The sequence below is a fragment of the Ambystoma mexicanum genome, chromosome 3q (genome assembly GCF_040938575.1).
Source record: "Ambystoma mexicanum isolate Mex_15411 chromosome 3q, UKY_AmexF1_1, whole genome shotgun sequence".
Lineage (NCBI taxonomy): Eukaryota > Metazoa > Chordata > Amphibia > Caudata > Ambystomatidae > Ambystoma > Ambystoma mexicanum.
In genome coordinates, this window is record NC_090926.1 from 671,509,801 (window position 1) to 671,526,578 (window position 16,778).

The 16,778-nt window shown below is 45.1% G+C and overlaps 1 protein-coding gene across 1 annotated transcript in view; it reads right to left on the minus strand.

Annotated features, from left to right (window-relative positions):
- The window catches only part of TVP23C (trans-golgi network vesicle protein 23 homolog C), a 247,623-nt gene that overhangs the window by 124,386 nt on the left and 106,459 nt on the right, over positions 1–16,778 (minus strand). Inside the window, exon 4 of the mRNA XM_069654555.1 lies at positions 962–1,051. Coding sequence (XP_069510656.1) covers positions 962–1,051 — 90 coding nt within the window. The remainder of the gene's footprint in view (positions 1–961; positions 1,052–16,778) is intronic.

Sequence of the window (16,778 nt, forward strand, 5' to 3'; positions counted from 1 at the left end):
CCACCACCAGCCCATGGCAGCATTTTGACTTAGACTCACCTTAAGAATTTATATTCTGGAACGTGTGAAACTTGGGCACAAGCCCCATATATACTTCAGGTTGGACCGACAAGTGAGTAAAGCTTTTCTTGTGTAGGTGCTACCTATTTTCTCCTTGTATCCTACTACTCACCTGTATTGGACTGGTAATAAATTCATATGCATTTCTATTTCTAAGGTGAACAGGTTTATATGTTCTATATGGTTTTGGTTGACAATACTACCTGCAATCTGTATATGCTTGATGTGTACCTACAGGTGTAGTAAATAACTATTTTTTATATACTACTGTCTAACTTGTATTATAAGTGTTTCTCTGTGTGTAGCACTAGACCATTGAAACACTTTACCTGAGACTAATCCTTGACGTACGCTCACCTACCTTGATTGGGATTTTGGGATTTGGCTACCCTCAGTGTCTTCCAGTTTACCATAAAAAGGGTGGCCTCCCAAAATCCTCCTAACAGGGGCTGATTGTGCATTATGTATGGCAAAATGGATTTCCAAAACGTGTTCACTTCTAACCTACCTACTTCCGTTTTATGCTTCAGTCATGCGTGTCTAAACATGTACGAGGACTATTAGTGCATATTAGTTTATAGTCATTGATTTCTCTATGCATTTCTTCTGTGTGCTATTTTCATTTGTCCAAATGAAACGAGGTACCTATGTTTTGACTTAAAGTATGTTTTTACAAAACAAATGAAATGATACAGAAATGTATAGGTTTCCACAATCGTCAATGCAGAAAACTCCATTACAGAGCAATCCTTTGCAGGACTATGCAATGAAGGAACAGGAAGGTGAGCTAATGTACAAGGTATACCATAAAAAGTGAAAATTCAGAACTAGTTTACAAGTCAGTCAATGAAATACTGCTGTTCCTGGACAAAATGGCAATTTAATTAAAGTCAACAGTTACCTTCCTAGATTCATATACCCAGTGACTTTTTCCATCATCGTCCACTTGGTTCCACCAGCGTAGGCCAACCATTAGCCGCCCAGTGATATTCTGTGGGTAGGGGGAAGGGAAGTGAATAGAAATAAAAAGCAATAAGTATTTGGAAAGAGCGCACTCAGAAACATGGCTAAAGAATCTGCGACATGTGGTCAGACACCAGGGATGTCATTTCACCAAAAATGGCAGGGGTAGCAGAACGGATATCGCACGACCCTTGACCTATGACATCACAGGAAGTAACATCATCGTAAGTGCTGGCACACAACCTTTCACCCCTTGACAAAAAGGAAGTTGCATCACAGACCACTGGGCCTGGATACATACATCGACAGTGAAATAAAGCAGTTAGAGCTGCGGAGTCCTCTTTTTTAGGGGGCTGTGTGGCAAAGGACTAATGTAAATCTATAAGGCAAAATAATACCACAAAAACAGCTACCCGCCTACACAAGTGCCAGGTGTGTCTAGTTGCACAGCGTGCTACCTTTCATGTCGGTCAATTATTTGCGACAGTAAACATAGAGAAATACATATTTTAATTCATGGATACAAAACACTTAGAAAAATGTATATTAAAACAAGGGGGACAAAAATGCATTTTGTTTACACATAACATTCCATAAAAGAACCTATACTGAAAAACAATTGTCTTGACCAGTTGGTTTTAACTGAACACGTTCGTCAGATACTGGTGATGTAGTGAGGTTAGTGAACAAAAAAGGGGACATCCTATTATTAAATGAAACCTTGATACAATTCACTATCCTTGACTTTGTCAATTTTTCTGTACTTGACCTTGTCGACACCAAAGAGTGTGTTTCTGGGTCCTGGCAAAAGATGGTTAAACAGGCTCAGTAGCTGGTTTTTTAATGCTATCAGACATGCGTCGGACCCGTCTTCAGGACTTGATTTATATAGATCTCCCAAATTGGAATTTCAGAAATTGTTCATTGGTGAATTTCCTAAAAACCAAACGAAAAACCGTGTTGGTGACAAGATAAAAACAAAGTGTAGTGTCTCTATGTGTGTGCACATGCAACTGGTTCAACTAACCTTTTCGTAGTTTATTTGGCGTGTGTGGCCTTGATTTTAGAACAAATGCGGACAGGGTTCACTGGTCCCGACTGTGATTTCTTTTCAAAGATTTGGAAACTGTAACAAACGAAGATGATTTTTATGAAAAGTTTGTTTTCTTCTTTTGCCCTACATTCATTAGAAGGCAAAAGTTCAAAAATGACTGGCAACAGAGCTACCTGAAATGAGCCAAATCGAGTTCGTATTTAAAGCGGTACAGACTGCCTTTGAGTGTTTGTCTTACATTCGTTGGAAAGCGGAAGTTTAGAACGAAAAATGGAAGTGGACTAGCAGCGAAGCCAACTAAATGAGCTAAGTCAAGTTCGTATCTAAAGTGATACAAACTGCCTTCAAATCAATTATGTTGCTCTTTTATTTTGAGCATTTTTTAATAAAATACTGCATGTTTTTTGAAAAGGGGAGGAACATACCTCTTGATCCGCGCGAAGATGTTCTACGATGTAACTTCATTCGCGGACACACATGTCACATATGTGGTGTGCTTAGTTTGTTAAATGAAATGCGGAGATGTAACGGTCCGTATGTAGCTAACAGAATAGTGCTGTTTGCATATCACAAAAGCGCGATAGGAGTACTTACAATTGCTGCTTTTCATGGAACTTGCTTGATCACAAGCGTTGTTGCTTCCACTCGAAACGAATGCGGGTAGTTACTGCCGGGTTCGCTTTCACTCACGTTAGGGAAAGGCTAGACTCACTGTATTTATAAATTCATCTAATCGCGACCGCCATCTTGGAAGGAACAATGGCGGACGCGGCCAGATTACTAAGGTGAACGAGCTACAATGACTTAAGAAAAAATATGCTACACAAGGATGAGGCATCCTAATTGAAAACATTAAATAAAATTGCTTAATTATACTTTGGTAATATTCTGTTTGTTATTTCAAAGGAAATGTAGAAAAAATGGTCAGTACATATTGTGACATTTCCATCCAATATTGTGCACTCATTAGAAAGAGGGTATTAAAAAGCTGTGTTGTAAGCATGTATATTTGATGGCTCAGCATGCACTAATGAATGTTTTACGTGTACTTCATGAATGTCACTTGCGCAAAAGAGTTACTTGTGTAAAAACAAACTCCATTCAATTCCGATGTTGAGGCCAGCCTGAACAGTGTTTAGATTGTAAATCCACTTCTGTTCAAGCTGCCTCAACTTTCGGTCGCGATCTCCCCCACGACGGTGTGATGGAACTGTTTGAATAATATACCACTCGATATCCTCACAGGTGTGTTTTGCTTTTACAAAATGAGCAACTAAAGGTTTCTCCGGAACTGAATTTTTAACACATGACCTGTGCTCGCAGATTCTCTGCTTTACAGGTCTTTTTGTCTTCCCAATATAAATTAATTTGCACGGGCAGATGATAGCATAAATTGCCCATGCTGTATTGCAATTGGTGAAGGCTTTTAAGTGCCATGTTAGACCCTTTAAATTGACAGTTTCCATGTTTTTTGTCAAACGACACACCAAACAGTTGCCACATTTGAAGTGACTGCTCACTGGTGGCAGATGCCACAGTGTGGCTTGTTGTTGTACTGACGTTGTTTTTGGCAATTGGTATGTATGTACCAATTTGTCTCGAAATTGGGCATATGCTTGAACGCAAATCGGGGTTTGTTTATAGTAAAGTCTTCCGTTTGAATTAAAGACCAGTTTTTTAGGATGCTGCGACAGAGGTCGTTGCTAATTGGGGAAAACGTGGAGACACATGTTATTTTGTCTTCTTGTACTCTGTGGCGTTTCTCCAGACATTGGTCTCTGCTTGTGTTCCTAGCTCTTTTAAGTGATCGGCGGATCACGTGAGATGGATATCCTCGTTCTTTTAGTTTTTGCGACAGGTGACTACTATGCAAGTCAAAGTCTTCCTTTGTGGAGCAATTACGCCTGATGCGTAAGAATTGACCAAAGGGAAGATTTTCCCGCAGTGATTGCGGATTAAAACTTTTGTATGACAGCAGTGTGTTTTTATCTGTTGGCTTTTTATATAGAGTGGTTCTTAGTAAGCCTTGAGATGTTTTATATATTTCTAAATCTAGAAAGGCTATTTTCTGATGATTGAAACTCATAGTGAAATTTATGCATGGGCTTTGTGCGTTTATCCACTCAAGGAATTCTGTCAAAGTTGTTTCACTTCCATGCCATAAAAGGAACACATCTATATACTGATGCCAAGCTTTGATGTTTAACTGGAAAGGGTTGTTTTCATGATACACAGAATTTAATTCTAAGTTGTCCATAAATAAGTTCGCTAAATCAGGAGCAAAGGTAACACCCATGCTTGTTTCGTGTAGCTGTTGGTAAAATTTATCTTCCACCATGAAGAAGTTATTGACCAGCGCTATTCGAATGCATTCGCAAATGAACTCAGACGGGACTGAAAGGTCTTCTCTGGTTTCAATATACGAAAAAATAACTTGAATGCATTGTAGTTGTGGAATACTGGTGTAGAGAGACTCTACATCTAGAGTGACCAGAATATCGTTAGTGTCCGTGGCAAGTTCATCAATGATCTTAATCATGTTCGTGGTGTCCTGAACATACAACCTCATTTTTAATACAAAGGGTCTAAGAAAAGAATCTGTGTAAATTGATAATGGTTCAAGTAATGAACCAATGGCGGCTACTATGGGGCGCCCTGGTGGTTGACTGGCATCTTTATGAATTTTAGGCAAACAATATAAAGCTGGGGTGGTGGGTTGGCTGCGACTGAGAAAAGCATTTTCTTCCTCATCTATCCATCCCTCGTGTAGTGCGTGAGACAGAAGGCTGCTGATTTCATCCCGTATGGTGTTAGTGGGGTTGCCTGGCAGCTGTTTATAGAATTTTTTGTTTGTCAATTGTTTGTGAACTTCATTATTATATTGTTGAGTGTCCCACAGTACCACACCTCCTCCTTTGTCCGCCAGCTTAATGAAGAATAGGTCATTATTTTCTAAATTAGCAAGAGCTAGCTTTTCTTCTTTTGATAGATTGTTGGTGCATCTGTTTTTAGTATTAACATCTTTGCGCGGATCAAGAGGTATGTTCCTCCCCTTTTCAAAAAACATGCAGTATTTTATTAAAAAATGCTCAAAATAAAAGTGCAACATAATTGATTTGAAGGCAGTTTGTATCACTTTAGATACGAACTTGACTTGGCTCATTTAGTTGTCTTCGCTGCTAATCCACTTCCATTTTTCGTTCTAAACTTCCGCTTTCCAACGAATGTAAGACAAACACTCAAAGGCAGTCTGTTCGCTTTAAATACGAACTCGATTTGGCTCATTTCAGGTAGCTCTGTTGCCAGTCATTTTTGAACTTTTGCCTTCTAATGAATGTAGCGCAAAAGAAGAAAACAAACTTTTCATAAAAATCATCTTCGTTTGTTACAGTTTCCAAATCTTTGAAAAGAAATCACAGTCGGGACCAGAGAACCCTGTCCGCATTTGTTCTAAAATCAAGGCCACACACGCCAAATAAACTACGAAAAGGTTAGTTGAACCAGTTGCATGTGCACACACATAGAGGCACTACTTTGTTTTTATCTCGTCACCAACACAGTTTTTCGTTTGGTTTTTAGGAAATTCACCAATGAACTATTTCTGAAATTCCAATTTGGGAGATCTATATAAATCAAGTCCTGAAGACGGGTCTGACGCATGCCTGATAGCATTAGAAAACCAGCTACTGAGCCTGTTTAACCATCTTTTGCCAGGACCCAGAAACACACTCTTTGGTGTCGACAAAGTCAAGTACAGAAAAATTGACAAAGTCAAGGATAGTGAATTGTATCAAGGTTTCATTTAATAATAGGATGTCACCTTTTTTGTTCACTAACCTCACTACATCACCAGTATCTGACGAACGTGTTCAGTTAAAACCAACTGGTCAAGACAATTGTTTTTCAGTATAGGTTATTTTATGGAATGTTATGTGTAAACAAAATGCATTTTTGTCCCTCTTGTTTTAATATACATTTTTCTAAGTGTTTTGTATCCATGATTTAAAATATGTATTTCTCTATGTTTACTGTCGCAAATAATTGACCGACATGAAAGGTAGCACGCTGTGCAACTAGACACACCTGGCACGTGTGTAGGCGGGTAGCTGTTTTTGTGGTATTTTTGCCTTATAGATTTACATACATCGACAGCAAAAACTAAACATTCACTAAAAAAAAGTTACGGTTAATCTTCTACTACAAACATTTTGAAATTCCCTGAAAGCAGGATAGCTGGATGTCTGCCATGGTTACAATGCAAAAACCTACAAAGCATTGAAATTCAGTAGTTAAGGTTAGCAATGCAACTCTCTCATGACATGGCACATAAGAATACAAAGACATCACAAAATGGTATCATTAAAGCCTTTAGCGATGTTACATAAGACCTCACCAATGTGCATAGGCCAAGAGGGATGGGGTAGTGGGAATGTGTTTGGGGCATGCAAACTGTATGTGCCATGTTCTTAGTCCATGCCCAGTATGTTCTGAGAGGATGAATGCTTTGATCGGGGCATGGAAGCAGGGCATGCCTCAGATGCAGTAATCACAGAGTATGATTGGGGCAGTCAATGGTGCAGACTACGGGCCTTTTCCTATGGGACATTTCCTATGGGAATTAACCATTATAAAACGCCTCTGTGAATTAGGCCCTTCGTCTCAAATGAAGCCCATACCCTCTGGAGACTGTTTGGAGCATAATTGTAGTCAGTAGCCCATGCCCCATGCACACTTTCCATAGCCATGGGTACTCAGGAACGTTTACTGCATCTATGGCGTGGGCACAGGCCAATCAACAGGTGCCATACACAAGCCGCTGAAACTCACCAGGCAAAACAAAAGACACCAGAAAAGTCCCATTAAGATCCCAAAGGACAAATGGAAGAGGGGGCGCGGCGGTGGTATGTCAGGGATGAGGCCGGACTTGTGAGGCTCAGACAGGGCTTGCCTTCTCGCTTAAACTGTGCAAGCTGGCAGCATATACATGCATGCAGCAAGGCGGAAGGCAGGCAGCCTGCCTGACCCTCACTGCTGTTGCTGTGTCTGTGGGCGGAAGGGGCCCCCAGGCCCTGCTATGACACTGCCCACAGCTTCTGTTCTAGGAGTCGCAAGCCAGACAGCAGGGGTAGCAGCTAGGACTAGCGGGGTTGCAGCTGTGTCCCCCAAATGATGTCCTCGTCAGACGCGCAATAGCAAAACTACCCTTAAAACATGTAACGTTGGATCTGTGCATTGATGTACTGTGGAATGATCGTGTGGGCACAAGATAGAAGATGTGGAGAACACCCGAGAACGAGAGCAGAGGAAGTAAAAGATAATATTCTAGCTAGAGATGGTCCCTTGAAAAACAAGGTGGTATAACAACAGCCATCAACCCATTTTAGTCAATTATTAAAACAGCTACAACAATTTACACATTTCAATGCTTTTGATCAAGTTGTGAAGCATGGAATGACATGCATCACAACCTGATCACACCATAATAGCATTCCTGATGATTGTTCTCTGCTTAGATTCACATGCTGTGCATATGGTCTGACATCCAATGGTAACCGCAGAGTATTGCATCTGGTCTTTCAAGGACCTGCTCTCCAACCTTGACTCTAACACCCCTTGCGTCCTCATCTTGCTTGATCTCTCTTCTGCCTTTGACACCGTCAATCATGCCATCCTGCTCAACCGTCTCCAGTGATACCCACGTTATCACGGGCAGGTTGTGGCGTGGCTGACTTCTTTTCTCTCTGACCGACCCTCCCAGGTCCAACTTCGGTCCTTCCTCTCCGCTATCTTTTTATCTACCTGTGGTGTCCCCCAGGGGTCTAACCTCTCTCCCTGGCTATTCAACCAATACCTGGCACTCCTTGCCCACCGCATCGCTGCTCTCTGCCCCACCTTTCAGTGCTATGTGGATGATACCCAGCACATTTTCAGGCTACCCTCAGCCTCCTCTTCTCCTTCCCTCATTGCTGACTGTCTGCTATCCAGGAGTGGTGTGCCGCCAATGACCTCTGCCTTAATGCCAGTAAGACTGATATTCTCCTCATCAGCACACCCGCTCCCTCCTTCCCTGTAACTCTCTGGCCAGCCTCCATTGGCCCTCTTCCTGCTCCCACCCGTAAGGCAAAAAATCTTGGGGTTATCTTCGACTCCACACTCTCCTTCTCTCCTCACATCTCTGACGTCTCTAAGAAGTCACACTACCAACTACACCTCAGATGCATTCTTTCTTTCCTCTCCTTCCCCCAGAAGCTCACTGTCTCCAGAGCTCTGGTTCACTCCAGGCTGGACTATTGCAACAGCCCCTTTCTAAATCTGCCTGCTTCCACTCTCCGCCCTTTGCAACTTATTCAGAACAGGACTGCGAGACTTGTCCTTGGCCTCAAGCCCAGGGATCATATCTCTCCAGGACTGAAATCACTGCACTGGCTCCCAGTGGCTGCGAGGATTAAGTTCAAAACCCTCTGCATCGTCCACAAAGCCTACTGGGGCCTGGGGCCTCAATACCGTCAACTCTCTCTTCCTGAATATCTTCCTTTTCGAGGACTTCGCTCATCCGCCTCCAACTCCCTCAGGGTCAGTCGCTTCTCCAAGCAACGAGTTGGTGGTAGAGCTCCTTCAGCTGGTGCCTCCCTCCCTTAAACTTGAGGAGAACCATCTCCGGTTCCAGAAGCACCTCAAAACCTTTCTCTTTGCTTCTGATTTTCTCCTCCTTTCCACTGGCTACCTGGACACCTCCGATCTCGGGCCCAAGTCCACCCACGCCAGCGTCACATACCTGCACTGCCCACCTGGCTACCCCCGCACTTGGGGACTATTTCTGTATCCCCACAGTCCCCACCCAGCCCCTGACACCCGATGTCCGCACTTACATGCACTTGCCACATGCTGGCCGTTACTTTGTTATCTTCTTTACCATGTACTGCACTGTCCCTGCCCCCTTCACACGCACTTGCGTGATCTGAATGACACCTGGCCTAGTAGGATCGTTGTCCGTCCTCCCTTTGTTCCCCCTCCCTTGCCTCATCATGCCTTGAAACACTTGTGTATAGGCGCATTACAAATGCCATATCATATGGAAAGGGGACGTCTGCATACGAGTGTCTGTAATACTAGTCCTAACGTGACGTATAGTGTACAAAAAATCCCTCACCCGCCGAGGTCCCTCTAATTGTATTTTTTTTGCCATGAGGTAGCCCAAGGACTATCGTGAGTGAGTACAAAAAAGAGAGAAAGTAGGAAGACGTCTATGTTCCTTCCACCCGAGCGGGGAGGAAGGATGGGCGCATGTGAATCTAAGCAGATACAATCATCAGAAATGCTATTACAGTGAGTAATGCATGTCTTCTGATGCTTGTTGATCTACTTAGAATCACATGCTGTGTATAGACTAGCGAGCAGTACCAGGAGTTGGGAGTTTGTTTGCTAGAAAGAACAGTAGTGAAAAGATGTCTTAGTACTGCTTGTCCCACCTGAGAATCAGACCTAGAATGAGTGTCTAGGCAATAGTGTTTAGTAAAGGTGTATACAGAACTCTAGGTTGCCGCTTTGCAAATGGACTCTAGGGGAACATTTGCAATGAATGCTACGGAAGCCCCAGTGCCTCGAGTAGAATGTGCTCTAGACTTGAAGGGCAGTTCTCTCTTAGCGAGAGTGTAACAAAGTGTGATGCATTCAACTATCCACCTTGAGATTGCTGACTTTGAGACAGGATCTCCTTCTCTGCCAGCCGCCACTGAAAAATTAGTTTGGTATTTCTCAGTGGTTTATTTCTTTCCAGATACAACATGACTGCCCTGCGCACATCTAGCGTGTGGAGGCTTCTTTCTCCCATGTTAGAGGGGTTCTGGAAGAAGTGGGCAGTTCTACTGACGGGTTCACGTGGAACTTGGAAATAAATTTAGCCGCAAATCGAGGGTGAGTGCGCAGAACCACCTTATCTCTGAACAGTAATGAAGGGGTCTAGTACTGAAAGGGCATGTAGTTCACTAACCCTTCTTATAGAAGTGATAGCCACTAAGAAGGCTGTCTTATAGTTAAGGTCTTTAAGACATGCCTTGTGCATAGGCTCAAAGGGAGACTCCACGAGTCTAGTCAAAACCACATTTAAGTCTCATCCGGGAGCTGGGTTTGAAATGGGGGGGATGAATCCTCTTAAACCCTTCCATGAAAGCCTTGATAACTGTTTTTTTCCACCACAACACCTTTTGTTGTGAAGAAGTGTAGGCTGAGAGAGCAGCTAAGTGCACCTTCAGGGAATTAAAAACCAGGACCAAATCTAGTGAGTGAGTCAGGTACAAAACAATGCGAGTAGGAGAGCAGTCAATGGGATTGACACCGTTGGCCTTACACCAGATCACGAAACATTTCCATTTACTCGAATAGCAATATCAGGTGTTGGGTTTCCTCGCTTCCCTGGGTATGTCCATACATCTCTGAGGGAGTTGAAGGTGTCCAAACTCTATGACCTCAGGAGCCAGGCCGCTAAATTCAGAGTTTGCGGACATGGGTGCAAGGTTTCTCCCCTGTCCTGAGATAACATGTTGTATGGGCAGGGGAGTTTGATAGGAGGGGAGAGGGACATCTCTGTCAGATGAGAGAACCAGGGTTGGTGGGGGCCACCAATATCATGGTGACTGGTTCCTGGTGCATCTTGTGCAAGGTCCTGTTGAGTAAGGGAGTCGGGGGTGGGGGTGGGAGCGTAAACAAATTTCCCTGACCATGCTATCCAGAGCCCGTTCCCCTTGGAGCAGTTCTGTGGGTACCTGGAGGCATAATCTTGGCAATGAGCATTCGCCAGAGTTGCAAACAAGTCGATGTCTGGGAAGCCCCTTTCTGTGAAAACGCTGGAGACAATGTCTTTGTGTAGTCGCCTTTCGTACTCTACGGGCAGTGGGAAATCTCTGCTGAACACGTCTGCCAGAGGATTGAGTTCCCCTGGAACGTGTTGAGAGAACAGGAACATCCTGTCTTTGAGAGCCCATATCCAAATATTTTATGACAGCTTGGATAGCCCTGGAGAGTGCGCCTCCCCGTTTGTTCATGTAGTACATGGCTGTGGTGCAGTCTGTCAAGATCAGGACTGTCTTCACCTGTAACTGTGTTTGAAAGGCTTTCAGTCTTTTGAATACCGCTAATAGCTCCAACAGATTTATGTGGTTGGATGCTACTTGTGGGGACAACACACCATGCACTGTCTGCTGAAGCAGGTGAGCCCCCCACCCCGTGAGAGATGCGTTGGTCGTGAGTGTGGTTTCTACTGCGGGGGTGGTGAAGGTCTTCCCCTTCAAGAGGTTTTCCCTCGACCACCACTGCAGAGAAAGAACGAGGGCTGGCCAGACAACTACCAGATCTTCCCATTGTCCGCTGGCCTGACACTACTGGCTGTTGAGCAGTCTTGCATGGAACGCATGCGCAGACGTGCGCGAGGAACTAAATAAATCAGGATCCTAACAGTCGCATGGCCTTGCGTACTGTCACTTCTCAACTGGCTACATACTGACAGATCTGAAACAGCATGTTTTGAACCCTCTCGTTGGAGGGGAAGACGAGGCAGTCTTTTGTCCGAATTAGAGCCCCTAGAAACTGGTTGACTGGGGTCTAAGCTGGATTTCTTCTTGTTGATGGAGAATCCCAGACTGAATAAGAGGTCTATTGTTTTCTGTGTGTTCAATAGGCATGTTTCGTATGACTCCCCTGTTATGAGCCAGTGTGCTATCGCTACCGCCAGTACCTTTGTAAACACCCTCGGTGCCGAGGCAATGCTGAAGCAAAAGTACCTTGAACTGATAGTGCCTGTCCTCTATCATGAACCTTAGGTATTTTCTGTGCGCTTGCAAAATTGAAATATAAAAAAGTATGCATCTTTCATGTCCAGTGTTGCCATGTAATCCCCCCCGTTTGAACAGCGGGATTACTTCCTGTAAAGTGACCATACAAAACTTTTGAGGTTTGACAAATGTGTTTGCTGGGCGCAAGTCTAGCAAAGGGCACATGGTAACATCCTTTTTGGGTACAAGGAAGTACACTGAATAAATACGTTTGTTTACCTTTAGAATAGGGACGACTTCTATGGCTTATTTCCCAAGGGTCTCCACGTCTTGTAGCAGGATGCGCAGGTGGTCCGGCATCTTGACTTTGGTGGTCTGAATTTGCGTGGTCAGGCAAATTCTATACAGTACCCGTGGGCGACCATCTTGAATACACACTGGTCTGTGTTTATCCCCTCCCATGCAATAAGGAAAGATGTTATACACCCCCCGGACTGGGGTGGCATGGGAGGGGACCTGGATTCGAAGGTCATTTCTGACCCGAGGCCGGGGCGCCTGTGGGGTTGGAACCTCGTCCTCTACCTTTCCCACGCCGCTGTCCTCTGGGTGACAAGTGGTGGAGGTATTAGACCCTTGTCTCGAATTCCAGTGGTTTCCTGCATTATACTGGCTTTGGGGAAAACAAGATTACCCCCGAAAGGACAGGCGGGAGCCGCTTCCTCTCGGAGGAGAGGGTTTGTGGGTAATCTGTGAAGAGTGTTTCATGTTCTTTCTTGGCTGTTTCCAGTGCTTCATTCACCGCCTTGCCAAACAAGTTGGTCTCCTCAACTGGTTTGTTAATCAGGGCTGCTTGGGTCTCCGGTTTGAAACCGGAGTTAAGCAAGGTGCCTTGTGCCAGGGTTCTTCCCGCTGTCCCTGCAGCATCCAGAGTGTTCTTGAGCACATTCTGGTTGACTTGCCTGCCTTCCGAAACAATGGCAAGCAACTTGGTGCGTTTAGGTTCCAGCACTTCCTGAAGGCCTTCTTGCAGAAGGTTCCACTGGGCATCTGCATAGCTGGCCAATAGCGTGGGGTTATTAGCTATTCATGTGGAAAACGCAGCAAAAGTTGTAACACTCTCTCCCAGTGCACATGGTCTATTGGACTCATCGGGTGGTGCCTCTCCTGCAGACTGTGGAACACCAGCCCGTTTTCTAGTAGTGGTAACCACTAAAGAATCTGGAGTGTCATGACCCTTGATGTAGGCAGGTTTGGTCGGAGAAGGACGAAACAACTTTCAATTCTAGGGTTCACCGCCCTGGTTTGGGCTGGCGTCAACAAGGTGCCAATCTCCTCTTAATAGAGTTTAACAAAGGGAGGTTTTTCTTTGAGTATATCCTCCACAAAATCAGGATCTGGTAAAGCTTCTCGAGTGGCTATCTGAAAATGGTCAACAGCCTTTTTCAAGATGGCGTTGTACGCCATTTGATCGTCCACTGGGGAGGAATCTATGCACAGGACATCGGGGTCCTAGGTGGGAGAAGGGGACGTCCAAGGTTGAGCAACCTGACGACTGTCTTCCCAATTGTCTGCTCATCCACATTGTAGTTTTCCAGAAAGGTGGCATCCTCATCCTGATCATATGTGTCCATAACATCTGTGAGGACACAGGTATACTCCTCATGTGGATCTTCCAAGGTACTCTGGAACTTGGATACAGGCGTAAAAGAGAGGTCTTTTCGCGTTCTATTGTGAGCAAGCTTCTCAGAATAAGAGACACATTTTTCCAATCTGTCCATACATCCCTCAAATTTCTCCCTGGTCCATGAGGATGAACCAGAAGGGTCCAGGGGAGGAAGGGGTTCATTTTCTTCTCTGTGACGTCGCGATGTGTCCCCTAATGTACTAGACAAAGGCACAGGACTCTCAGCGTAGTCCTGGCGGGGTTCAGCACGCTGTGACGTGTCTTTCGGCATGTCTCTAGGCCGTTCTTTATACTTCGCCGCCTCCTTCGACCGTTCCTTCAATCTAACTACCGAAGCAATCCTTGCGATGCTCTCGCCAATGCTCGGGGAATCTGGTCTATCTACCGGCTGAGCGGTGGATTTTGGCACCACCGGGGTCTTAAGCGGTGTCTGCACGGCCTCCTGGTGCGCTTCGACAGTGGCGTGTTTTTTAGTGTTAGCGCCCTTTACTTTGGATTGCCCAGTCGCAGGCCACGGCTGCGGGGAAATCATGCCGATCAGAGGATCCCGTCGAAGTTTTTGACGGTTCGGTTGCTGCTTTGGTACGCAGCGACAGTACTGTCCAACCTTGGATTGTGTGTTTGATGTTATGATCGTGTGCGCCCCTGTCGCCGGGTGTTTTCCCCATAGCGTGACTCGTGTCAGGCCTGGTGGGGCCAGGGATGGGCGACACAGACCGAGAGCAGTCCGCCGTTAGGTCAATGGCTTTCAAAACGGAGGCCTGGTCATCGCTAGTTCCCCCATCACTTAAGCGGTTGCGTCGGCGGGGGAAGAACATTCGGCCTGCAACATGCCGTAGGCCGCCCAACGCTTCAAGCTGCGCTCCTTAAGCATCTTAAGGCGCAGGAGTCTACAGGCCACACAACCCGCTTCTTTGTGGTCGAGGGGAAGACAATTGTTGCACCGAGAGTGCTAGTCTTTCCAAGGATATTTGGCCCTACACGAAGGACAAAATGAAATGGCATCTTTTCCATAGAGAAAGACAGGTACAGCAATGACAAAACCCAGGGATCAGAGAGGCTGCTAGAGGAAAGGCATACCTGTAAAGGATATGGCCACCCTGACCCCACTCTCCATACTGTGTAGGCCGGCCATTGTGCCCAGCCACGTGGCGGCAGCGCCACTAGGACCAATCAGGCGTCGAAAGTCTGCAGCAGTCTTCGGCGTTGTTTCACAGGATTCAACTGTCTAAGTGACTTAACAGGAATAACGACAAAGTCGATAAATATGACAATAACGCTATCTCTATGTAAGAGCTCTGCATTAGGGCGACCAGCCAGCTGCGCGGAAAAAAACAATCTGCGGGACCTCCGCGCGTGCGTGATTTTGGGTACATTACACGTCACGTTAGGGATAGTGTTACAGACACGCCTATACCAACGTCCCCTTTCGATTCTCTAAAGACGAGATGCAATATGAGGTTACCACTGGATGCCGGACCATATGCACAGCATGTGATTCTAAGCAGATTAATAAGCATCAGAACTGTTGTATCTGCAAGTAAGTATGTGTGAATGCAGAGGTAGGCCTCATGGAATGTGAGGAGTTATGCTGGAATTAGGGGAACTGTGGGGTTCCATGAATGACAGGGTACTTGGAGAAGAGATAGAAACCAGGATGTATGTATGTGCCCCACTCTCCCACTGCTAATCACTTACACTGTAATCAAGAAGAAATAAAGCATCCTGTTCTTTTGCACTTTCCTCATTCAGTCTGGTTCCTGCTCCTTGTTCTTTTACCCAACAGACATCATTTGGCGACCAGTTTATCCTGAAGAACCCAAAGAGGGGAAGAGTGAAGGAGATTGATGAAGGAGGGTGAAGAGAAAGAAGCAAACCCTAATGATGCCTGACCAGCCAATGGAGAAGTGCACATCATGACAGGCTGAAAGACCCAATAATTGAGTCAGGTAGCCATGAAGGGGCATGGCATAGGCGTCTGTGCTGTTCTAAGGTGCCCTGGAGATGGCCAAAAGAAGTGTGGTGGTCCTCAGACAGAGAAGACTGGAGAGACAGAGCTGAATCAAAGAATGAATACCAGAGAATGTGCGTGCTGGCTGTGTCCATGGTGGTCCAGTACAAATTGCGCAGTTGCCTTCAGTGAAATGTGCAGGGGATTGTGGGATGGGCGGTCCAGTCCCTCCCCGAGTTGCCGCATTGCAGATTGGGGTCGAGAACGGAGGCCCAGAGAAGTGAGTTGGGGCAATGGGTGGCATGCGTCCCTCTGGGCTGGAACGCATACATTTTGCCTGGCGCCATTGTCCTTGTAGCAAGGGTTCGGAGAAGCGACGCTTAAGAGTAAAGGACTGCTGTGCTTTCCATGGGCGTCATGACGCACAGGGGAGAACTGAGACTTGTTCCGAAATACAAAGATTTTCTTCATACTGCGCCGATCACAGTCAATTGGAATGGAACTTGACAGCCTGTTCGATGGAGACGAGAAATAAATCGGGATAAGTGAAGCGGCCAGGGTCATAATGTTCATATGAAAGTCGAGGCATTGCAACAAATGGAAAGAAAGTAGTGCCATCAAGTAAGGTGCATGTGAGGAGTTGAATTAGATGGCACGATGCTCAGAGGTCTTGATTGGCAGTATTTCTTTTTTTATAACACAATGAGCGGCTCTGGAAAAAGTGATTTCAAGTTACTTTGCCACTACTTCTATAAAACATATGCAACAACATTGTCAAAAAGGAACCAAAAGTTACGTTGCTGTTTGATTTTATGCTGTGTGGCAAGCGGAAAGCACCAGTTACATGGTGTTATGGAAATAATGGCACAGAAGAAGCAACTTAGTTAATGAGAATAGTGCTGCATATTACAGTTAGATAACAGTTTGTGTTTTAAAAGGACATGCAGTTAGTCATAATTGTAGTATAGATGTGCGGTGAATGCGGTGTAAAGACTTAGGGATTTTTCACATGCAGATCTGTGTAAGCAAAGTAGTAGTGAAAATGCATTTGGTGCTAATGAGTAGTAAGGCAGACGTGCTAATAATTTTAAAATGAGATTTGCGATTCTCATGATGACGATTACACGCATGCACATCATATTGGCCCAGGAGGATAGCTCAGGGGCAACGCACTCGCCTTGGAAGCAAGACGAACACGGAGCAACACAGGTTCGATCCCCTGGTCCGAACTTAGAAACCTCTGGGTATTAAGTGCGTTATAAATAACCAATCACAATTAATGTAATGTTTATGATTGAA